Below are 25,946 nucleotides of genomic sequence, written 5' to 3'. Positions count from 1 at the left end.
AGGGTCAGCTAAACTTACAGGTCAGTCAATAATATTTAGCTTTGGCCTGTTCCTAAAGTGTAAATATTTGAGTTTCAGGCTTTAGATTCAATGTTGAGGTTGAAAAGCATATTTATAGCAAGGTTTTTCATCTTGCCCTGAAGATTTTCTCCTATTTCAGTCCAGAATTGTTTGTTTGTTTACAACAGACACAGAAAAACATCCATTTGTGTTCCACAGAACTGACTGAGATCAACTCAGGCAAGAGAAAGCAGCAATAAAAGGAAGCTTTAAGATTAAACGTAGGAAAAAAACTTGGTGGAATTTTGCCATCTACACAGGAATATTTTCATTTCTTAAAGCAGGTGTAACATTTAAAAATATTCCATTACCACGTGAGTACCATTGCAGTGTATTTTTTGAGACTGTGGTTTCCTTTGAAAAGCCTAGAAATCGGGCTAGAAATTCCTAAATTAGCCCAGAAAAGAGTTATTCTATAGACATTTCAACCTCAAACTCCCTTCGGATCTTCAACATTCCAGCCCCTCTCCCCTCATCCTCAACTTTCACGTTATGGAGCAAAATCCCAGGGCTGAGTTGCCCGAGTCCTTCGGTGGTAGAACAACCAGCAGCTGCTTTGCCAAAGTCACCTTTCCCAAGCTGCAAACATTCCCAGAGTTCCAGAACCTTCCCCGTGGTGCCAGCTGTGCCAAACCCCCGGCAGGTCACCCGTGGCCACCCCCGTGGAAAACGGGCTGTGCTAATTAACCTGCCACTCCCAGGGCTGCTGGTGCTCAGGGTGATTAACCAGCAATTTGGGGGACATTTACATACTGTGCCTATAAATACCTTCCTCCTGACACCTCTAATGAAGGGAATGTTGATCAACATCTTCCTGGAATTTAATCAAGACGTGAGGCAGCGGCAGCAGAAGGTGAGGGAGTGCCTTTGCCATCCTTCAAGCAAAGGGAGGGGAGAGAGGCAACCCCTGGCCTTGCAGACACTCAACTCTTCCAGCTCCTCACTCAAATGATGATAAAAGTGGCCAAACTGACTTCCCACAACTGCATCTTCATTCCAACAGCTCAGTCCATCCCTTGCCCCTCTTTCCCTGTTCTGGAGGATGTGCTGCCACGTCCCACGGTCCTGGGACTGCCCCGAACGACCCAGCACAAAGCAGAGTCTCCTTTATCCCATATCCCTGCAGGAACAACCATCTGCACCCCTGGGCACTCACCTGGGTGTTTCTACATTTAAACCACGGACCCTGTTAAGGTGTCTGAACTACACCGTGATTTAATTACTGTCTTGAAGTAACTTGAAGATGCTGTGCTGCAGTTTAGACAGAAGGGTTTAGATATTTCAAGTAGAAGAAATTATACCCATCATTAGCAACCAAAAAAGGGCCAAAATCTGTTTTTTAAGCTCGTTTCCAAGCAGATGTGCAGCAGCAGAACCCAAGAAATCACATGGAGCGAGCTTAGCACTTCAAACCGAGTTCCTGGGGCTTTGTGAAATGACCTTGTTTGGCACAGGGGATGCTGACACACATGTTCAGGGACACAAAAGTTAACCAGCCAAGGATCTAGGAAATGCTGCCCCCACCGCCTGGGTGCAAAGGGATGGAGCTGTGAGTGGAAAACAGGTTCCAAAGGCACACACAGAAGGTCCTATCCCCCAAAAAAAGGTGAAGGCATCTGTGATGGTGTGCAACTCCTGGATGCCACCTGAGTCATACCCATTTGCGTGTCCCTCATCCATGAAAAACACAAAGTAATAAGGCTCCACAGAAAGTGTCATCCTTTGAAGCATCTCATTAAGAAATTATGGTCCAAGGGGCTCAATAATTGAAGCCTGAACTGCTCTCTGGCCATCATAGATCCAGCCTGTGTCTAAAGAGCCTTAATTAGAAAAGCAATAAGGATTCAATGTTCAACAGCTACAGAGAGTTATTTGTTGTTCCCCTGGTGAGCTGCACCCTTTTGATACCTATTTTGTCAAGTAAAAAAAATAAATGATGCTATCTTAATGTTATAATTAAAATTTTGCCCCATCTACAGTGAATCATGCCAAGTGGTTATACTGGATATACTTCAGCTTCCTGACCCAAAGCTTATAATTCATGTTTTCAGGTAAATGCACAAAACATCTCACAATGTATTAAAAAAACCCTAAACAAACAAACAAAAAAAGGAGGATACAAAGTCAGTGCTTTCTTCAAGATGTATTTTAGAAAAAAATCTTTTGGTGAAGAGCATGAAGGTGGAACTTCAGGCTGGTTTTTTTGAAGCCTCTATTTAAAAAGCAAACCACAATCTGAGATGCAGGAGCAGATTTATGGAATTCATCTATTACTCCTGCCAGAACCTCCTCATTCTTGTGTTTGGAAAACTTGGCCACTATTAATTCAAAAAGGGTCTGGATAGTGCAAAGTAGCACCAGCCTTGGCTTGCCTATGATGTGATTTAAGCCTCGTTTTAATACATTGGGATTTAATATATTTAATTCAGGGGAAGCCGTTCCCTGTGTCCTGTCAGGACACTGATGCCACTGTGTGGACTCTCCAACCCCTAAACACTAAAATGACTCCTTCCAGAAACTCTAAACAGGGTGATTTGGGGAGGGTTAATTTTTTCTTTAATAACATAGTGAAAAGGAAGTCTGAGCAAGGCTCATGTGCTGTCTGAAACCTTTACCATCAAAACAACAGAGAAATTGCAAGGAGGGAGTCACTGGATTCCTGCCACATTGAAAAAGGCATTTCATATCTCTGGCAATATTGACTCCAAACCCTGAAAATATTTACTTCTCCATGTTTACCTACTTAGGAAACAGCTTCAAAAATAAACACCCTATAGTGTTTATATACTGATTATCAGCAGAATCTCTCTGCCTGTCACTTGTCTCAGGAGAGCTGACAAAAAATCACTTTCCCTGAAAGGCAGCAGTGGTGCCTTTGTGCCTCCCTCGATCCAAATGGGCTGCCCAGGGAGGTTTGGAGTGCCCAGCCCTGGAGGTGTCCCAGGCAGGCACTCAGTGCTCTGGGCTGGGGACAAGGGGGGCATCGGGCACAGGGGGCTCTGGGTGACCTTGGAGGGCTTTTCCAGCCTGAATGATTCCTTGAAATAGCCAAGAAACTCCATAAAAACAGTCACCAATTAGGTTTTTCCCAATTACAGATGATAAGAAGCACAGTAATAGTTTGGACCCCAGGCTGCACAGGGGCCAGCAGCAGCAGGGCAGAGGTGATGCCTCAAGCCAGACTCGGTGTCATTCCTAGAGCTGCAAATACAAGGGCACAGAGCAGCTTTCAAATGCTGCCTGTGAGGTTTTCCCCTCAGAGATAACACTGGAAATAGTCCTGCAGATGAGACAGCAACAGCACGGGTGTGTCTGTAGATTTTAAAGGGTTCTTAGCATTCAGTAACACCCGAACTCTTCCCCTCCTAATCCCATTCAGCCCTATTTTTGATTTTATCAAGCACACAGACAACAGAACTACTCAGCCTCTCCTCCACATCCAGGCTGACTGTAATGGAGAGGTTGATTAATTTTGTATTAGCCAGACCCACAATGAAAATAAATCCCAAGCCATTGATTACACTGGAAGAACAAGCAGATAAGGTATTCTTCTTTTCATACCTCTAGTACTTAATTATACAAAGGTTCTACCCACAAAGGATGGTAAGAAAACAGCAGAGCACAGATGCAGGATTTTATTTTAATTATTTTTTATGTACAAGTCTTTGTTCTTTAAGTATAAACTGAGTAGGGGGGAAAGGTTCTGGTTTATTTCTGGATAGTGAAGAAAGCAGTAGTTTATCCAAAGCCATTGGCCAAGTTTACCTTTCCCTGGCAGTATGTTCATAACTGTTTTGATTATCAGACATCATTGGGGTCACTGACTATTTGGAGCTGTGTAAAGGCCACGTAAATTGTGGTTTGGGTGCCGAGCAGTTCAAAGCCATTTACAACCCGGTGGTCTCCACCCTGTGTGTCTGAGCCCTCAGTGCTGCTGGCCCAGCAGAGACTCTCCCCCTGTTAATCCTACCCTGTTCAGCAGCATAAAGACTCTAGGGCTCAGACACCACGTTGCTCAGCCCCTGGAGCTGTAAAGCCACTCCCTGTGCTGCTGGATGCCTCGGGTTTATTAACTGAACAGATAAAACCGCTGGATATGAGGAGCGATTGCCTTGAGCAGCATCCCAGGGGCCGGGCGGCTGTGTCTTCCTGATTAGCTTCATTCAATTAGCCCTTCTTAATTGCTCATGTGCTCAAGCTCATTAAAGGGAAAATAATATTGTTTTCCTGCGGGTTGTGCAGGGGGGATCTGGCAGATGGCCCCCACTGGGGCAGCTCTGAGACCCTGCCAGGAGGGCAGAGCGGCTGCAGCCCGTGGGCAGCACAGACAGCGGCTCCCTGGGGGCTGCAGGACCCTCAGTCTCACCGGGAGCCCAGGGCCAGAGCATCCCTCCTTTCCTTCTCAACTACCAGTAAAAACTCAGTTAAAAATAACTCTTTGTTTTAAACTGTTCATCCAGAAATTATTCCAGAGCATTTCTGAACAAAGACTCTCTGATACGTCCAGGAGGCTGGAGAGGGACTGGGGACAAGGGATGGAGGGACAGGACACAGGGAATGGCTTCCCACTGCCAGAGGGCAGGGAGAGATGGGATATTGGGAAGGAATCCTTCCCTGTGAGGGTGGGCAGGCCCTGGCACAGGTTTCCCAGAGAAGCTGTGGCTGCCCCTGCATCCCTGGGAGTGTCCAAGGCCAGGTTGGATGGGGCTTGGAGCACCCTGGGAGAGTGGAAGGTATCTGTGCTTTTTGCAGGGGGTTGGACTAAATAGCCTTTAAAGCATCCCTATCAACTCAAATTATTTCATGTTTCCATGAAGATTTTCTGTGTAACCACACAGTAACTAAAAGGAGGCATTTTTTTTTTGGCTTTGGTTTTTTTTTTCATTTTTATTTTCTTCCCACAGCAAACACACAGAGAGCTCCAAGTCAGTGTTCCTAAACCCTCTCCCTTCAAACAAAATTATCTTCTTCCCCTTCTGTGTCACTGTGCTCCACAGGATTTGCTGATGCCCCATTTAATTGCATTTCCTATCAGGACCAACACACTTTGCAAGTGACTCATAAGAAACACGTCTTACAGAACATGGGATTTGAGCAGAAGGAGGAACCAAACGAAACCTTTATCAACAAAGCCTGTGAAATAACATCTGAGTGATGGATGTCTGCTACTGAAATAAATGCAAGGCTATGAAAATTTCCTGCAGTTCCATCTGTTAGAAGGGAGCAGATACATGGCACGTTCAAAACCAGATGATGTACAAGGGAAATTTCCCTCCCCCTCGCAAAAAAACAGACCCTGTCTCTCAGAACGTGCCACATCCAAGCTGGCCTTGGACACTTCCAGGGATCCAGGGGCAGCCACAGCTCCTCTGGGCAACCTGTGCCAGGGCCTGCCCATACACAGAGTCAGGAATTTCTTTGTCATCTCCAGTCTAAACCTGCCCCACTCCAGCTTAAGGTCATTCCCCCTTGTCCTGTAACTTTCGAGAAGTCCCTCTCCATTAAATGCTGCTCCTGCTTTATATTTACCCCAAAATATTTAAGAAACCCCCCTTCAAATTGTTATAAAGTTTTAAAGTGCACTTGCCAGATTTTTGCTATTAATTTTTCCATAAAAAGCAGTAAAGGGAATTCAGAAGGATAAAAAAAAAGAAAAAGTCAGACTACTGAAGAAAGGGCAGCAGAGCTGAAGTTTCTTATTTGTGTACCTGAAACTCCCCACACTAAACAAAAGAGTCCCTACCAGTGACTCACAAGTCACACAAGCACACTGAGTTTTATAATAATTCATGTGGATTTCAATGGATCCCAACCATTTTATTGAATTCAAGTTTGAAATGAGAGAGCCTCATTTGAGGTGCTCACACTCTGTGCTCCTCTTTAGGACCAAACAAGTCTGTTCCCACAGAATAAACCACGAACTCAGCCTCGTGCCAGAGCTGCCCAGCAGGTCACATCACTGAGGGCATAAAAAGGGACAGGAGTTAAGGGCAGGGAACCCACCTGGCACTAACAGGATTATATGGAGCTGCTCAAATCGATGGTGACCCAAACCAAGCTGAGAAACCCTTGTCAGTGTAATTGAGGGAGTGCAAACAGCTCGTTCTAACAAATGAAGGGGAAAAAGAGTCATTTTGAAAATAACTCGTTTTTCTCACAAGGTGGTAGCACAGAGTGGGGTCTGACCTGCTATAGGGGATGCTGTCTAATAAATACTGCAAAGGACAGACTGTTTTCCTTACTATTTTTTCCATTCAATAAGAACCTTATATTTGTTTATTTTTTTAAACCCCTCTACTGCTTTTTTTCCCACTCACCCAAAAGTTTTCCTTTCACCATCCGAAAAAGAAAAAAAAAAAATCTTTATCTTCCAACAGAGATTCCTCAGAAGAGATGAGAGTGAGGGGCTTTGCCTGGGAGAAAACCCAGTGATGACACCTGGGCATTCAAAAACTGGAGGAGTGTTTGTGGGAAAGGCTGGGAAGTGTTTGTTTTGTGCTTGTGGGTTTGGCTTCAAAGGCACTGATATTTCCTGGCCACGGGAGTCCCGTGTAAATCCCCAGCAATTGACAGAGTTTACACGAGCTCCAGTCAAGAAAAACACTGTCTGTGTTTAATGACAGACAACAGCTGAGCGGTAATGATGCCCTAATCTGGGAGTGATTACTGCAAAATGAATGCATTAAAATGAGCTGAGAGCTCATCCTTTATGATTATTGCCCAAACGCAGGAGGCTGCTCCCACTGCACACACCACAGCAGAGATCCCGGGATCCCTGAGGCTGGAAAAGCCCTCCAAGGTCACCCAATGCCCCCCTTGTCCCCACTCACACAGAGGGCACACAGGCTGTGCCACTGCCCAGCCAAGAAGTTCTTCCTCCTGTGCAGGTGGAGCTCCCTGGGCATCAGTTCCTGCCCGTGGCTCTGGTGGTTCCCAGGCTGTTGGAATCTGGGATTTTTTTGTTTCCTCACCCAGGAGCTCCCTGCCTCGTCCATCCCAGCCCTGCCACAGGCCAGACACGGGCACTCAGTCCCTTCTGCCAGGAGACCCAGGGCACATTGACCGAGATGAACCTCGCTGCAATGCCCGTATTTCAGGCATAACTCACCCCTCACCAAAGGCAAATCCATCTCCTGCAGGCTCCAAGCACTGCTGGTGGCACTTGAAGGCAGCCCATCAGTCACACTTTGAAGAACTAAACCCTTCAGAGCAACCAGTGGCTCAACTCCCACTCCCAACACATCCAGGGCAGCTCTTTGCCCTTTGGGGTCACTGCAGAGCTCCCAACCAAAAGCAGCACACCTCCATAAAACAAACAAATTGCTCCTGCTCCCAAGAACAGACACTTTCCCTCAGGCAAGAACCTGCTGGCATTTCTCTTCTCTCCCTGGATATGCCCAGGGAATGATCAATGGGCTACAGGTATTCAAATCTGCATTTCCAGAGTTCATTTCCTGCCCAGCAGTAATTTGTCAAGGCCTGAAACTATTTTATTTCTAAAGTAGCCTCTTGAGGTGATTTGTGAGGCCCTTTAGTTATTCAATTTTTGTAGTGTGAGACTCTGTTAGACTCAATAAAAGACAGTAACTAATAGAGGGGGCCCTGAGACACAGCTGAAGGGGTTGATGCCTCAACAGTCCCGGTGGTGTAAGGTGATAGTTGTGCTTTTCACAGAAAAAACCCCACCTTTTTTTTTAAAAGCAATCTCCCACTCAGGGTAGGGCAAAGACCATTTAAATGGCTGTTTCTCACATCCTGATAAAAATACATGTCTGCTTAACACTTATTTAATAAAATACATTTTTGGACGAGCAAATCCTCTGATTTTATGCCATTTCAGATGCCAACACTAACTACAGATGGGCTTAATCTCAAGTAGTTCAACACCAGCCACGCCCTCACTCCCTTCCCTCCGTGGCAGCAGGATAAACAGCAGGGAAAAAGAAAACAAACAAAACAAAAAGCAGGTATTTGATGTTTAGCACAACCCTAATGCTCGTTCCATGGTGGGAGATGTTTCCAACCTGCCCATCAGTTTTGCACCAGTTCCCACTCAAGTCAGTTATCTCCTCAGTTTCTCCCTTTCCCACATTTTATCCCAGACAAGCCTATATTCCAAAACCAAGCCATGTTGATTCAGCCCCTGAAAAGGGTCTTCAGACAAAAGCTATCCTCTATTTCAACCAGAATAAGGTGATGTTGAGTTTTTTCTCTCCATCCCCACTGTCAATTAGACTGCAATAAATGCTGGCCCATATTCCAAGCAGGAAGTCTTTGTCCTGAAGACTTAACCCTTGGAGAAAAGGTCCAACCAGCAGGTCAGATGATTTCTGCCCTTTTTTTCCATCTCTTTGGTGGGATCCCCAGGCTCACATCTCTCTCCTTCCTGACAGGCATGTCCTAACTGCTGAAGACAATTCATTCCCTTAATTGTCAAGTAATTGTTGCTGGATTGGTTTGGGTGGCATGAAGTGCACACAGACAGCTTTTCAACTCAGCACCCTTCTCTCCTGACCAAAAATCGCTGCTAAAGTGTTTCTTCAAGTCACAGACATTAGATTAGAAAGGGGAAAAGAAAAGAGAGAAATTTGATCTTGTGTTTCCACCTTCCTCCTATCTGATTTTTTTTAGCCTGAGAGTTTGCCTCTGAATTCAATAGAGTAGCACTGTAAAAATAAAAGAGATTTTAGCTGACCTAATTTCACATATTGCAAGGCTACAGCTGACATTTCTACTTTTACTTAAGCTAAAATATTATGGAAAAAAAAAAAAAAAACAAACCAAAACAAACCCCAAACCTTTGCAGTTTTTCTTCTGCTTGGAAGAAAGACAGGAATTGTCAACCCAGGTCTCCTCCTTTCAGAAAACCAAAACCAAACCAAAACCAACCAACCAAAACACAAAACAGCCACATCCACCCACAAGCCCAACGTTTATTCTGGCAAATACTGAGCAAAAGAATTAGCTATGATGCAAAATGAGGAAAATAAGGAAGTAAGGAATGCAGTCAGAGAGAACCACTGAGCCAACGTGCACAGCTGCCACCAGGAAGTGGAGCAAAGAAACAGTTCATCACTTGTGCCATAATTGGTGTTTTTCCTGTTTGTGCCCGGGATCGTTCTGCTGGTAAAACAACCCCGCTGGCTTTGAAAGGGCCCTTGCCAAAACAAGGGGGGGTTTGATGTTACACTTTGGGTTACAAATGTTGTTCCTGCACGTCAGAACAACCCCAGCAGCCCCAGCGCTGAACAGAGCTTTATGTTCAGCTGCAAGAAACATATTTCAAAGTAATTATTCCTGTAAGCACTGCCTCGTTAGCTGGGTGGCATTGGCTGAGTCACCAGTACCCCAACTTGGCTTAAATCCATTTCCAGATCATTTTTTCTCTCTATTAGAGAATTACAGAATTGATTAAAAGCCTTTTTAGCTCAGTTAACCCTCTCCTGAACACAGGGTGGGGGTGGAAACCACTTCAGTTTGTCTCAGTCCCTCAAGCAGCATTTCTGAGCTGTTCCCCCCAGAGACGTCACAAGAAAGTTGCTCTACGTTTGCAGTCACATTCACAGACTACAAATGCACAGGTAAATGTGGATAAGGACCTTTCCCTTCCTCTGAATCACCTCAAAGGGCACGATCTGAACACCTGTGGGTAAGGCCATGAACGTGGAATTTTGTCATGTAAGTGCAGAGGAATGAAACATTTGAAAGCATCCTGCTTCCCTCCCAGCGGCTCATTCCCGTGCCAGAGGACATCCCTCTGCCCTGCAGCCTCCCCACCACCAAACAGAGCATCCCCCTCCTCAAACAGCCCCTCCAAGGTCAGTATTGCCAAGCCTAATGGTGCCACTCCTCTGCTGCAGTAAATGATTAAAAAGCCAGCTAATTGTGGGCAGGCACTGATCAAATATCTGAAATATGAGCAGCTCGAACGCTGCACTTCAGCGTCAGGAATGACAGGGATAATGACAGGCTGGGAAAGGGGAGAAAATTAAATTAGCTCTCTGGTACATCACGGGCATCAAACGTAACGCAGGGTTGGGCTGGGGGATGGAAGGGAATAAAAGGACATTTGGAGAGCAATTAGTACAGCAAGAAAAACACACTTTGGACTCGATACCAAAAACCAAAGCAAAGTCTTCGATCCTGCTTGAATTCCTCACGAAAGCAAAACCTACTGTATTCCAGAACTGCCAAAATAAAGGTTTCTGAAACAAAATCCAGCTACAGAAATCACAAATATGAGCAATTACAGTTGACCCACAAGGAGGGCTTGAGTGCCACATACGAGCAACCTCATTACAGACACACTGAAACCATCCTCAGTTTTCACTTACCCCACTCATTACCCTTAAGAGCATTTAAGAACAAGTCTGACAAGCTTTGCCCTTCAGCTTCTTTAAATGGTTCAGAACAATAAATCCTCATCAATTCTCTAGGCCTGGAAGTTTTTATCACCATGGATCACTGGCAGAGCACTTTTCTGGGATCTTGCAATCAAATTCACCCAGAATGTTGTGAGGAGGAACACGAGCTACTGGTGCCACGTTTCAGGGTTCCTGAAGCCTTGTTTCTCCAGAAAACCCTCGCTGTGGATCTTTTCCCAGGTTTTTGGGCAGACCTGTACACAGCCCGTTAATAATTCTCTCCAACTCCTGTTCCAACCATGACTGCTGATTTACCAACAAAGCAAAGCAAAGTTTGTTAAAGCTTCTTCAATGATCAGGACACAACGAATTTTAATGCTGAGTCTTACACTGAACAATCACAACTGAAGCTTTTATCTTGCCTGGTAGATCAAGAGCTTTGTGAAATAAAATCATCAGTAGAAGCTGAAACCGTGAAACATTCCCAGATCTTTCTCCCTTATAAAACTTTTCTTTCCTACCAAACTTAACTTTTTCCTATCAAAAATTCTAGGGGTGGGGGCAAAAAGGCATTGAAATGTTAGCATCAGAGGCTCATCCCACCCCTCCCTCAGCCAAAAGCTTTACCTTCATCATTCTGGGCCAGAGCAGCTGCCAGGACAGCAGCGAGGGCAGTCCCCACCGAGAACCATCGCCAGAGACAGAGCTGCTGGACCATCTTCTGTCACACTTCACTCCAGGCACATCTGCAAAGAGACACGTTTCAGACCCACATTAACCAACCCAGGGGGAGTGCTGACAAGCTCTTTCCCGGGGGCTGGGCAGTCTCTAAGACCAGGGCACTGTTTCTGCAGGAAAAACAGAACACGAGCGAGGTTAACCCCATTGATCACCAATATGTGTGTAGGCACTCGGTGGCTGTGCACACACAGCCCTCCAAGGGAAGAAAATGCAAGTTCCTGGCTCCAATCAGGTCTGATTTCCCTAATTTCCACGCAGTGAGGTATTTATGTCACCCTTCCTGCTTTAAAGCACTTTGAGAAGCGGCTGGGGCAGGGAAATTCCGCTTATTAAAACCGTGTTCCACCAGTCCAGAGGGACCCGGGATTCCCAGGCAACACCCAGGAAAAACAGGAGTGGTCCCCAAAGATGGTCTTCTTTAAGGAAACACTGCTGATTTGTGTCCAGGAAAACGGGAAAAACAAACAACAACAACAACAAACCAAACCACTAAAATGCCCCAAACTAGGAAAATAAACTGGCCAGGACAGGTCTGGCTGAACTCCAGAGCACATTTAAGGGCAGTAGCATCAGGAAGTTCTCTAAAGCTCTGGTTTATGGCTCCAATAAAGAGAATTTGCATATTGCTGTAACTCAGAATGAAATTATTTTCAAATATTCCTTCAAATTCGAGAAAAGGTTATGACAAATACAACGGACTGGTCTGGAGAGAGACAGCTTCAAGGGACGAGCCAAGAATTTCTCCAAGAGCTCAATTTATTACAAATCCTATCTTGCACAGCAGTTGTGTATCCAGAGTCCTGGAGGAAAACCTGTGGGGTTTTTTTTCCAAAAGGATGAGGGGAAACAAGTAGGGAAATTTAATAAACCAGACTGAGTGGTCCGTGTTTACTTCAATATTTAAGGTGGTTGACACCAAGCCCATCAAATATGTCATCAATAACCTGACAAGGTTGTTACCTGTGGAGAAAAAGAGCAACTGGCTCTTTGTTGGAGACAAATAAAAATAATCCCAGAATATCCTGAGCTGGAAGGGACCCACAAGGATCATCCAGTCCAACCCCTGGCCCTGCACAGGACCATCCCCAAGGGTCACCCTCTGTGCCCCAGAGCATCAGGAGAGTGGCTTGGGTTCTTCAGCTCAGTCCAAGAGGAAAAAAATCCCATCCACGGGCAGATTAAAGGTGTTACAAGAGCAACAAAGAAGAGCTCGGCCCCACTTCGGGGGCCTCTGATGTTTGATTCCACAACCTTGAGGAAAACTCCAGCTCTCCAATCACCATGTGCTGTTTTGGAAAGTTATTCAGAGCTCAGCTGACACCCTCGAGTCGAGTCTGCTCCTGAGAGATTTTTGAGGACAGAATCTTGACAGATTTATTTTTGATTTTGATGAAATGTCAAGTTACCCACGAGGAGAGCAACGCTGCTGCTCCCAGAATAAGCAGCTCCATATGCAACTGGAATACAAGAGAATAAAAACTGGCCCCTGTTTTTCCTTCAATTTGTACCAGAAAAAAAAAACAACCACACAAAAAAACCCCAAACCAAACCACTTCAAAAACAAACAAACAAAGCCAAAAAACCCCCAAACGCAGTAAAAAAACCCAAAAACCTCACAATGAAACCAAAAAAACCCCAAACAAGCAAGCAAAAAAAAGCCACAAAAAGAAAAGTATGAAGTATAGAAAATGACAATCCTGAGTTGAATGGTGAATTGATGAGAGAAGGAAGATCTGTAAAATAAAGACATCCAATATGTCTACAAGATTTGAGATTTTCCTGGGAAATACTCTCATGTTGCTAAAACAGCATTTTAAGTTTTAAGAGGGGATAAATGTAAATTAAAAATCCCCCTGAATATAAAATATCAGCTATGACATCCAAGTACCTTGAATGTGTTTATTAATGATATTATGGTAACCTCAAGTAATTATTTACATTTAGATCTGGTGTTACCACAGTACTTAAAGCGCTGCATTCACATGAAGCTGAGTGGGGAAACATAAATAAATAAATAACCAGGTATGGTTGGGGTAAAAAGCATTTCTGAATGCTTGTACAAAATTGTTCTTGGTATGGAAATAAAACCTGCATTTTTGAAGTTTTTTTGAAATAAGTACAACTTAACACAGTGTAAAGCCACCTGTTGGGTGGGGCAGATTCTACACCATCACCCACAACTCCTCCAAGCATCAGAAGGGACATTTGGGTGAGTGCTGATGCTCTTTTGTTACAACTGTGATAAATCTTTCTAACTATGTATTTTTAAAAGTTCACACCACTGAACTGCTTAAACGCAGGAGAAATTATAGTGGACAGTTTTATTATGAGGCTCATCTATATTATTACTGATCTGATGAACTCAAAGACTGTGGACACAAAATAGGGAGTCTCTGAAGTGTAAATGTTTATTCTAGAGGACTGGTGCCATAATAAATCAGAAATGTCAGTAGAAACAGGGAAAAAAACCCTCTTACAGAAGCCAAAAAGGAGATGGATTTGCTTTACAGTCTGACAGCCTTCCTGGCTTGGTTAAAGCCACAGTTCATTAAAATGGGTGTCCCAAATGGTTTATTTTTGTTTGCCTAAACAATTACGTTGAACTGCCCACAGAATAAAAATAAACTTCTCAACTATTGTTTAAACACAAGAACAGACACACAAAAAAACCCCAAAATTCTGTTTTGCCTCAATGCCATTCAACCCCACTGTCATTTCACCTGGTGCCCTATGAATTCATCTCCATAATTCCCACTCCATGTCTGGGGGGTGCTGACCTGTGAACTCCAGCGAGGCCCTGAGCCATCCCACCCAGGGTGCACATCTGCTGCAGAGCTGCCCTCCTGGAAAACACCCTCACCTGGGGCTCCACCAGGAAAATAAACCCCAATCCCAGCTCAACATCAGCCCCCAAACTGCTTCCTGAGCCCATCCCACGGCACCTCCTTACAAACCACGGGAAGGGCCAGTGAAGGAAGCCTTTCCCTTGCAGTTAAACCCAGGTAAGCCAGCTCTGGCTTTAGCTCAGCAGCAAGCACGAATAACTCTGTTTACTGAAGGCAAATATCTGTTTAAACGCTTTCCTGAGGAAGAATTCGAGCACAGGCAAATATTTGGCTGATCTGGTACTACACTGAATAATTTACAGTGCAAACAGAACCCTCTCTCGAGTTTTGGGTCTTGCAGAAAGCAGAACACCACTGCAAGGTTTTATTTCACTAACACTTCTTGAGCACTTAAACACGTAGCTCAGCCTGTGGATTCCTGGATTTGCTCAATCCTCCTGAATTAAAAGAGCTCTCACACCGCAGGATGGGCACAGTTGGTTTGGATTTTGTCATCCTCCTCTCCCTGGGTGAAACCTTTCGGCAACATGAGGAATTTTAAGGCCAAATTTCAGGATCAGACATGCTCATGACTTGATTCCCTTTTGACAGCTGCTGGATCTATTCCAGCACAAGCAGACACATCAAAACCAAACTAACGTTGATGCTGCATTTCTGCCTCTTGTCCTTGTGTTATCAGGGTCTTGAGTTTTCAGCCTTACTTGGAGACAGCGTTTTTAGAAAGCGGAGACACAAGAACTGAAGAAAAAATTACAACAATTTGCATGAGGAGCTGGGATAAAAAAAAAAAAAAGTCCACCTGCAATTTGAAATTCCTCAGCACGTCCCCTGTATCTACCTTGGAATAATTCACACCTAATTCCTGCTTGCCCAAATTCTCTTAAGGGCTGCTGGCTGGGAGGATGGGGCAGCCGATCCATTCCCGCCTGCAAACCCCATTTTTCGATGCATTATGAAAAGATTCCACTTCCCCACCCCCCTGCAGGGGCTTAGCCTATAAACCACTGCTCTCACAGAAGGTTTTGAGTGGTTCATCAAAAGCAGTTGGGAAGTGTGGGCTGTGATGCTGTTCATTTGAAACTCCCGCTCTGCAGATGGTGTGATGGCTCTAGAAAGGGGAGAGGGGAAAGACACCCTAAACCCCTGAGAGCAGAATCCCTTTGTAAAGCACCACTGACTGCCTAAGGTAAAAAGATCAACAGAAATACAACCTCTGTACCAGCCAGGAGCAGTTCAATTAATTCTTCCATAACCATCTTCACAAAATATGCACCCAGAGCTAAAGTTACACGCTGAAGTGTTAATAATGAAAATGTACTTTGATATCCAAGTACAAAGACGGGTTTCGTGCTTTTACTGCAAGCCAAGTATTGGATACTGTCCCAAAAGCCTCTCTGTTTCTGCCTTGCCAGAGCTGTTTCTCTCCAATGAGCCTTCACTGGGGTTACTTAATAGAGAGGAGAGAATCTGAGGTGTGAATCTCTCTCTGCCACCAGGAAATGTTCTGTCAAGAGTCCCCTCTGAGAGCTCCTTGTGGGAAACCAGCCCCAAGATCTTCACTAACACTTACTTCAACACTGGCTCGTGTTATGACAGGGGAAACGACCCAAACTACGTGAAGTGAATTGATGGGACTGAAGGAAACGACATTTTTTTCCCAGCAGAATTTATGTGCTGCAGCTCCTCTTCTCCGAGGCAGGTTTTAACTCAAGTTTTGTGAAAATCAACACCCCAAAACTCGTCTCCCTTTGTCCAAAGTGCCACACCCTGACAGACGTCATGTTCAGCTGCTCCTGTGGCAGGGTGACTGCTGGGCCAGAAGCTTTAAACACAGCCCTGGCTTTGGAACTCAGGGCAGATGACAAATAATAAGGCTGATTAAACCACACAGTTGTCACACACCTGCAGTGGAATTCAGGAGTCCTCTCAAAAGCATCCTGTTGCTGTACAGATAAAGCAGGGTCCAGCCTGCCCTCCTCCACACTCCAGTCCATCAGAGTCACCTCTTCTGCCACCAGTCCTACCTGCTGGTAACCCCAGGGACTCCTCCTACCCTGCAGAGACCAGACTCCACAGCACAGCTCATCCTAAATTAGGCTATTCAACAGGAATTCAGGTCTCTTTTCCAGAAAAGAGCAGCAAGTAGCAGGTTTCATCTCATTCCCAGTTGCCACATTCTGCTGCACACTTAAATCCACAGATTATCCGACCCATGACCCAAGGACAGGAGGAGCCTTACAGACAAACCACCTCAGATATTCCATGACACACCTGTCACATTCAGACCTCTCCTACATCACACCACAGCTTTCCTGGGAAGCCTCCTCAGCCTGGACAGCTGGATTTGAGGCTGTTGATTGAGCCACAAGCCAGATCTTCATTATTTTAACCACAAATCTGCTGTTTATCACCCATTTTTCGCCTATGCTGCCTAAGCCCACCCTTCACTTTCCCTCTGCTCCCATCCAACAGCAACCCCAACCCAAAGAGGTCCTTGTCTTGCCTTCCCTCACCTCCTGCACTGCCAGGTGCTTGTTCTGCACATCAATCACACTTGTCATCATCACTCCTAAACAGTTTCTTCCAAACCTCACACCCCCCTCTGCTCTCCAAGCTTTTCCATCTCTCACACCACGTCTATCAAGCCTCAAGCACTCTTTCATTGCTCTGCTCCATCACCTTTCTTCCCAGCATTTTGCAGGGATCTTACCCTAAAAAATGCCTCTTATCCCTCCTTAAAAGGTAGTAAGAACATAATTAGACATGATTACTTGTTTTGATTATCCCTGGATTGCTTTCTGAGTTTGTTGGCCATGAGGGAAAGGAGACAGTGAAGTATTTGCTTGTGTTTTGGTGTATTTAAAAGGTTTCAAAATCTGGAATCACTTCCCTCTTTACATTGCCCAGAGGAGCTGAGGTTGCCCCTGGATCCCTGGAAGTGTCCAAGGCCAGGCTGGACAGGGTTTGGAGCAGCCTGGGCTGCTGGAAGGTGTCCCTGCCCATGGGACAGAGATGGGCTTTAAGGTCCCTGCCAACTCAGACCATCCTATGATTCCATGATCCACCCATCTCCATCCAACCATTCTAGCCTCTAAACCTCCTGCTGCCAATCACGGCTATCCATCTCCTGAGCCTCCCTTTCTCCAGATAACCTCACCCCTCGGTGCTGCATCAGCAATCCCCAGCACTCAGCATTTTCACTGCCCGGCTTTCCTGGCTTGGGCAATTCCTGCTCGCCGTGAAACACGGAGCACGCAGCGCTCTCACCCGCCCAGCTTTCCTCGGCTATCCCAACACTCCTGGCCTCCACTTCTCTCCAGCAAATCCTTCTCCTCCCTCCCAACCTGAAAGGCTCTGAGGAGTGCTTATGCTCAGTGATGAATGGGGGGATTCATCCTGCCTCTGTCAGCCCCTTTCTTCAGCTGCATCTGCAGTGACTGCAGCGCTGGGGGTGTGTGCCCACGGACTGGGAGTGACACTGGGATGAGCACAGGGCACTCATCCAGGGACAGCTGGCAACAGGGAGCCTCCCAAAGCTGCTGCTGAGGGATTTAAATACACATGTGAAGGGGGGGAAGGGGTTATCTGTTCAATGGGTTTTTTAAGTCAAATATCCAGGCAAACCAGCAAGAAATGGTTTCTGAGGGACAGAAGAGAAATAATCTTAAAATTCATTGTAGAGACATAAGAACCATGGCAGAGATTACTTTGGGAGACTTGCAAGGGCAGGGATTGTCAGATGGTTCCAGACCACAGGTAGGCTGACACATGCCAGGGATTACTCACATAGAATCCCAGAATGGTTTGGGTTGAAGGGACTTTCAAGACTGTCATGTTCCAACACCTTCCACCGGCCCAGGCTGCTCCAAGCCCCGTCCAACCTGGCCTTGGACACTTCCAGGGACCCAGGGGCAGCCACAGCTTCTCTGGGCAACCTGTGCCAGGGCCTCAACACCCTCACAGGGAAGAATTTCTTCCCAATATCCCATCTCACCCTGCCCTCTGGCAGTTTAAAAATAATAAGAAAGAAGCCCAAGGATTATTTACTTCAAGGAGACATTAAAGAGATCAACTGAAATCCTGATGACCAACGCTGCTGCAGTAACACATTTTTCCCTTGCCACCATGATAATTCTATACTAGAGGAACAGGGACAGAAATAAAAGAATTCACGCAGAGAAATCTTTTTCACACACACTAAACATTCAGGCTTGTTCAGGAAGCCATCAGGACAGAGAGAAAACTGACTCTCCCCCCAGCTGCTACCTTTACAAACAATAACATTCTTCAGTTGCTGATTCACATGTTTGATTTTTCCCCCCAGCTGCCTGCTGTAAATTTAGTAGAGCCTACAAAGCCCTTAAATGAAGTGTGAGTTTCCTCACACTTCCCTGCACTTGTTCCAAGCTAATGAAACTGCCTGGAGCAAGGAATTCTCTTCACCTTATGTAAACTTCACTCTAAAAGTCAGATTTTCAGGAAGCCTTGGCTTAAATGACACTGTTTCTACAACATCCTGACTCAGCCCATTGCAAGTGGGAACACATCCCCCACAGGCTTTCCTGTACCTCTCTCTCCCTCACGGTTTTTATTCCACAAAACAAATATTTAGTGACTCATTCTCTGACCAATCTCTTCGGGTTCTACTAAAGAATAAAGAATAAACAGAGTTTTCCTCTTGGAATCTCTTAGTGTGACGCTGCAAGGCTGGAGGAGCAGTGAGCAGATGGAGAGTTAAACCAGACTAAACGAAACACAGCAGAGCAAGCAAAAGGAAATAATCCACACTTCCACATAGTTTTCAACAAGCAAACACAACCCCTATGAGCAGCAAGGGGAAGCCACCGAAATCATGGAAAAACCTGCAGAGAGACCTCTGGGAGATGATCCAAAACAGGATGCAGAGAGGAGCAATGACACTCGTCCTGAGGACACTCAGTCTGAGGTGGCACAATTAGAGGACATCACAGCAATGACGTGAGTGCTACCCCAGTTCTGAAGTTTAAGTTACCAGTGCTCTCTCACAATTTGCACCTTGAATCTATCAGATGGTTTTTAACTTGCTGAGAGCAGATTTTTTTTTTGAAAGAAACAGTTTCAACAATGTAAGTGGATCGATGGGGGTTAAACAACTTCCACACCCTGTGTCAGGATTTCGGTTTCTTGCCAGCCCCCTCTGAAAGGTAGAGGGGGAAAGGAAGAAATCAAAACAAGGATGAGAGCACCAGTGCTTTGAACTGCAGACCCAGCTTTGACTGAACCTCCCCTGAGGCCACTTGTACTGGACACCTCAGCTGGGAACTCTTCAAAGTACCTCTTGGAGAGGAGATTCACCCTGGACCAGCTTACACCTACTGTTAACAAGGTGGCTGTAAATCACTTCAGCACAGGCAACCTCAGTCATGACTAAAATATATCATTCTTTTACTGAAATTAATCTGAAGACATCTCTACAGAGGGTTTTCCCTGCTCTTGCAGTTTGTTTGCAGAGTTCTGTTGAATTTCCCCTCAAATCTTTTATGCATGAACCACTTACCCGACGCTCTAATCACCGTTTATACCTTTCCCAGAACAAACACAGACAGGCAAAAATGCAAATACACACATTTAGGTACCACTCAGGGTGCAGCCATCAATACTGCACGGAGCTGCACACACACCTGGGGCAGGCAGATTGCAGCTGGTTCAGCAGATGTCCCCACAGGAAAACCCTGGGGGACTGGGATGTTATGGAAGTGGGGTGTTGGCTTTCTGGGCCATTGTCTTCTTGCAGGATTTCTTAGGATAAAATTCTATTCAACATAAACCTCATTTTCCAACAGGGAAAGGGCCTTTACCCAATTGAAAGACAAGGCAGCACTGCAGTTTTCACTACATTTGATGTGAACTGTTCAGCACAGGACATCAGGATTCTTCTACTATTATAGGTGGTGGCCCTTTCCAAACCCCACCATTTTCTAATGGAAAAACACAGGGAATTCATGTGTGCCACAGAGCAGCCCTCTGGAACTGCCCCCTGCTTTCAGTGTCCTTGTCATTGCCTAAAAAATAATTTGTGATTGAACTGATTTTTTTTAAAATACACACTTACAGACTTGGGTCCTTTTGTCGCAGGTTCCCTCCCAAACTTTTCATCGTGAAGAACAGACTGTTCAGTTTGAAAAACGTTAACCACTACTTGAATAAAAGGTTTTCAGAACTATTCTGCTAATGACATTTTAGCTGTGCTCCAAATTGCAAGCGTAAGGACACACAGAATTTTCGAATTCAGAAGGAACACAGAATGACCCACTAGACTGCTCTGTTCCTTAATGCCTGCTCTAGATTTCTTTTCAACTCAATAACTGTCCTTTTTATTCTTGAAAGGAAGAATCAGTACAAAGAAAAAAAAAAAAACAAATTACAAAGAGTAATCATTGTATTTTGGGAATTAGAGACTCATAGAACGGGTTGGGTTGGAAGGGACCTCAAAGATCATCTTGTTCCAACCCCTGCCATGGGCAGGGGCACCAGAGTTTCAGTCCCTTCCAGTTCAGAATTAGGCCCAGGTAAGGAATGACCACTATCACTCCACAGGAATGATTATGGGGTAGAAAATTCAGAGAATTAACTTGCTTAATACAACCAAGGAGGTTCAAGAGCGCTGTAGTTTCCCAACGCTCTTTGCTGAACTCCTCACATCTTACCCCATCATTTATCACCAACCTCCTCAAATCAATTAACATTCATTTCTCCCCTTCCTTTCTGTTCCCTCAGGCTGAATCCCACAGATGTGGGGCTTTGTGACAGGATTCTTCTCCCTCTCTGAGGGTCCCTGACCCAATCCAATCCCCCACAGCCATGCATGACCTGCCACTGCACTAACCAGACAGCACAAGTGAGGTCACTGGATCCATAGGGAAAGCAGGAATCACAGCCCAGAAAATCACTGCTGAGGTGAAGGAACAGCAGGGCAGAGAAGCCCAGGGAGCTGGGTTTGTCCCTGGAGTGAAGGTGAGGGAGATTGAAGGGGACAGGCCCCACCCCACCCATCAGCATATTTAGGATATAAACAGAAAAGGTCCCCTCTAAATAGATGGCATCTTTAATGCCTTGCAAGGTATTGTTTGCAGGCTCTGCCACGCAATAAATTGATTTAGCAAAATGTCAGGTTGGAGGGAGGAGGCGAGAAACAGGAGGTGAATTCCTCCCCAAAGAACATAAACTCTGTGACTGCACTGAAAGAGGCAGCTGAAGGATTTACTGATCTGCTGGAGTATTTAATGAAATTATTCTCGTGGGCATAGCCTTTATGAGCTGGATCATTACTATCTCTCCCCCAATAACTCACTCCCTGCTCATTATGCAAAAAAACTTCACATAAATACCTTCCCACTTATCATTTCTATCGCTCGTGTAACTGCAAGGCTGCTGTTTAACAATCATCTTCCACTTCCCCTTATTCCATGGCATAATTCAGCATAAAACTTCTAAAACCCAATTCCGAGCGTCCCAAAACTCAGGGTAATTTTGCTTTGTGGCAGGACATCAAGTCCATTCCTATTTCATACACAAGTTTTCTGTAGAGTTAATTAAATGGCCAATCTGACCATGCATTTGGTATTACACAGTAAATGCAGCTCACTATTTCAAAGCCATAACAAGTGGCTGAATTGCACAACAAAATAAGAAGGTGTCACACCTCTATAAAACAATTCAGATTTTTCCATCCTGTGTTCTCCTTCCCTCCCCCCCAAATACACTTAGAGGGGAAATACTCAACACAAGGCAGTCAAACCGGATTCAGTAAAGGAACAGAGGCTGACAAGCATCACTTCATTTTTGGAGGAGCTCACACACACCACTATCAACCCTACAACTGGACAAGCAGCAACCTCCTTTTTCCTACATAAGAGAAGTTTCCATCCTGGTTACATAGATATTAACACCAAAAAAAAGAGAAGCCTTTGAAGAATTAAAGTCATATGACAAAAATTTTTCCACCCTTACAAAGACAAAAGGTTTTCAGCCTGGATTTACCTCCTAAAAAATCAGAGGAAAAAAAATCTTTAGGAATACAGAGTAAAAAAAAACCCCAAAACAGTAGGAACTGCTTCAGGGCTTGCATTGGAGAGATGGGAACTCTCTGTCCTTGTCCCCCTTTCCCTTCAGTCATGATTCCACACCTCCATCACATCCTTGTTCTGAGTCCTGACTGCCTGAGTTACTCAGAGAAATTACTCACATCTGCAATCAGATCTGTGCTGAATTGTCCCTGCATTTCATGAAATCGTAACAACGGGGGGAGACACGAGACTAATTCCAAGGGAGAAGGAACAACGTGTTTTTCCTCCCTCTTGTGTTTCAGTGGAGAAACTGAAAAGCCTTTTTATGAAAATTCAAATGCTTGAGAAAAAGAGGAACTGGCACCAAATGCCCACCGCTGCTTCAGGACAGGGGAGAAGGCACATCCCAGGCACCACCCCGGGTGCTGGAGGTCAGAGCCAGGACCAAGCTCGTGTCCTACACCTCTGGGAACACCGGGCCTCTGAGCGGAGGGGGAAACCAAGCAAACCACAAAACCATGGTCCTCGAGTTCTTCCCCGTCAGTGGAACAGTCCCAGTTCAGTTCAGTCTCAGCTCTGTGGTCTTTGCTGCTCCTCTGCTCTGTCAAACCAAGCAGGAAAGAAGCAGTGCACCTCATCTTAAAAAACTCTCCCTGGCTGTGGAAAAAGCACCACTATTTTTGGCTGGTTGGAGCTTTCCTGGGATCACACCAATGTGACTGATCTCAGGAGTAAGTTACTACAGCCATCTGCTCCCTTCTCCTGCCTGCACCCTTTCATCTCTTCCATTAACTCACCCGCCTGACCTTTCCCTGGGAAATCATTCCCTCCATTTCCTCCCATTTCCCAGCAGTACCCCAGCTTCCAGAGATGGGAAAGAATCCTCATCTTCTTATGTGCCCTCCAGGAGAGGTCATTAATTGTAATAGAAGTGCTGAGGACAAACCAACTACCACACATCATGTCAGTGCCCAGCAGTTTCAAGAGCTGAATGTCTGTGTCAGGATTATCCATCCCTGCACTGCAACGGCAAGGAAGGGTTTTTTGAGTAGAAAGAGAGTTTTAAGGCATCTTCTAACAGTGAAAGGCCATCAGGATGTTCCTCAAGGGACACCAATAATTAGTCTTTCTACAGAGGAGTTGTTTTAACACCCGTGTTCCCCAACCAGAGCAGGAACCCTTTGACACCTCACTTACAGGAAGCACTCAGTCAGGGCTGCATGCAAATGTAACTGAGCCTGGCTGGTGGAAAATAAACCGTGGAAAAAACCGGGCAGAGAGCAAAAAAAAATACAGGGAGAAACAAAACAAGAGTGTCGGATCTGCATGTGGATCTGCAGAAGCAGCTGCTGACCGTAAGTCACTCGGCTGCCACCCTGGTGGCAGGGAATTGAGACACCTTCAGAACCACTCTGCAAGCTCAGCTCTGCCCTCACTGGGACCCCTCAGGTCGGAGTTCTGACCAAAACCTGCCCTGAGGGAACAATACATGAAAATGGAGCGAGCACAGCCTTCCCCTTCCTCAAAACTCATCTGCTTTAACAAGGGCTGACGAAGGCAAAGCCATGCAGGAGGCTGGAGGGGAGAGCTACACTCAGGGGAGGCAGAAGGGAATATTTACACATAGTGGGGAGCAAAAAAAGGTACTTTTAAAAATCAACACGTAATAAAAGCAAAACAACTGCATTTCACGGACCCAACTCAAAGTTCTGCTGCACAGACATATGGCACCTAATAAAATGGTTAGAAATTGGTTAGAGCTGCTGAAATACCACTGAGTAAATGAAATTATCTTCTAACAATACTCAGCTACTGGGAACAGTTCCTGCCTTTGTATACCAATTACTGCTAATTACTGTAAGGTCACCACACTTCCTAAAGCAGCACCAGAAGGTAACTTATAACACCAGTAAATGAAATGCCTGTTACATCAACTGCAAGAAGCATTACTGTTTGTTACAAACTTGGTTGTAATTCAATGGGTAACAGCCAACAAAACAGTGTGATTGATACTGTTAGTTAATAAAGCAATAAATCACTGAGAACAATCTAATAATATTTAATAATAGAAAGATTATTTAATTCTTATGGATGAGCGAAGCACGGGAAGGAAGATGCTTCTCCTTGATTAGAGAGCCCTAAAAGGGTGATGCATCACAGCATTAGTGGTGCCTTTGTTCCCAATTTCCTGCTGGGCAGATGAACATTCCACTGCCAGAGGGGCAGAGACCTGGGAGCCTGGAGAGCACGGACATCCCAAACACCACAGGATCATGGAATGGTTTGGGTTGGAAGGGACCTGAAAGATCACCCCACCACCTTCCACCAGCCCAGGTTGCTCCAGCCTGGCCCAGGACACTTCCAGGGATCCAGGGGCAGCCACAGCTTCTCAGGTCCCCCTGGATGGTTGGGGGATCTTCTCATTGCAATCACAATATGTACAGAAGAAACAGAACATCTGTTTCTACATTCCAGAGGTTTCCAATTATTTGAAACTCCCCACTTCCCAACAGTCAGAAGGACCCTGCACAAATCGGGTTTCTCAGAAGTTTCAGCTTCAATAATTTTGCAACACTGAAGCAGTTTATGCCCTAGGGATGAAGAAAGACAGCAGAACGTCAGAATTGCAGCATTTCTGTGAGCAGACTTGTTTAAAAAAAGAAAAAAAAATTGATCCTCCAATGCTTTTCAGCACTATTTCCTCTGGTTCTGCCACTCTCTTCCACCTCACAGTAGGATACACCCCATTTCCCACCCAAAGTGCAGGAAAATGAAAGTTTGCTGAAAGCCAGAGCAGAACCAGAGCAAAGCTCCTCACACATTTCAGCTCAGGCCCGTGTGCTGCAGAGCCCCAGGCTGCGAGGACAGCCAGGCACTGGAGGAAAAACCTCTTCATTTTGTTCCTCAGACCATCTCAGGCACACGTGATAAATGTGGAGAGCAGCCTGCCAACTGCGTGCTCTGAAGAGGAAGAAAACCAGGGCAGGAGAGGAGCAGATTTCAGTAAACAGACTCATTATCTTACAAGTGGTGCTCGTGAAGCAGGAGCCACTGAGGGACAGGATCCTGCCCCCGGCACTCTGAGTCACTCACACGGGGCACTGCGGCCCACAAAGCCCACTGCTGGAAAAGCCACCCCACACAAAGCCCCACATCCACTGCTGCTTCACCCCAAGGCTTCAACAGGACAGGAAAAGGCCCAAAATAAATAATAATAATAAAGCACAAGTCTGCAACTGTCAGTAAAGCAGGTTCAGGGGAGTTTTGGCTGCACATGCACCTTATATATATAAATATATATATATATATGGCCACAGAGGGCCACAGCAACACTTCCATCAGCATTTGCTGCAGAATCCCTCAATGCTGATTTTCAGCATCACTCAGCATCTTGCAAGCTGTTTAATATTTTCTCTTTATGGTCTGCTCTATAGGATTTGAAATCTTCAAAATGTGGACGTTCAGACCATAATGTAATGCACAATAGCCAAGAACTCTGAGGAGAACATTGGATGTAGGCAGTAAGGAAGGCGGTGATTTGGGAATTCTGATTCTCTAAAACCATGCACAAGCATTTTCCAAACAGTTTCCTCTGCATAATTTTACCAGTTATCAGAATTCCCTCAAATTCTTCATTCCAGACGCTTCTTTCCTCTTTAAGTTAATTTTCCATGGTAAAACATGAAGATATTTACCCTAACCAGTGCCTCTTGTAATCCTAATTGAGCAGCACCCAAACCTCACTCTTTAATTCCCACTGTTCGTGTCCAAGCGTGTTCAGATGAGCGTTCAGACCTCCCCGCTCCATCTGATCATATGGGAAGGCACTGAAGCAGCACAAGTGGAAGGTGTGATGGGCAATTTAGCCTTTAATTGATCTAAGCTAGCAA

General features: G+C 45.3%; 1 protein-coding gene across 7 annotated transcripts in view; it reads right to left on the bottom strand.

Annotated features, from left to right (window-relative positions):
* Window positions 1–25,946, bottom strand: part of PCDH15 (protocadherin related 15) — a 460,568-nt gene that overhangs the window by 175,102 nt on the left and 259,520 nt on the right. For all 7 annotated transcript variants that reach the window (XM_050305502.1, XM_050305496.1, XM_050305499.1 and 4 more), the window contains one exon: window positions 11,052–11,170. In XM_050305502.1, the coding sequence (XP_050161459.1) occupies window positions 11,052–11,142 (91 nt within the window). In that variant the 5' untranslated portion in view covers window positions 11,143–11,170. The remainder of the gene's footprint in view (window positions 1–11,051; window positions 11,171–25,946) is intronic.

This window comes from Myiozetetes cayanensis, unplaced genomic scaffold, assembly GCF_022539395.1.
Source record: "Myiozetetes cayanensis isolate MyiCay16 unplaced genomic scaffold, myiCay2020 scf10, whole genome shotgun sequence".
NCBI lineage: Eukaryota > Metazoa > Chordata > Aves > Passeriformes > Tyrannidae > Myiozetetes > Myiozetetes cayanensis.
The sequence above is the reverse complement of the archived record's forward strand: the minus strand, read 5'-3'. Positions and strand labels throughout refer to the sequence as shown.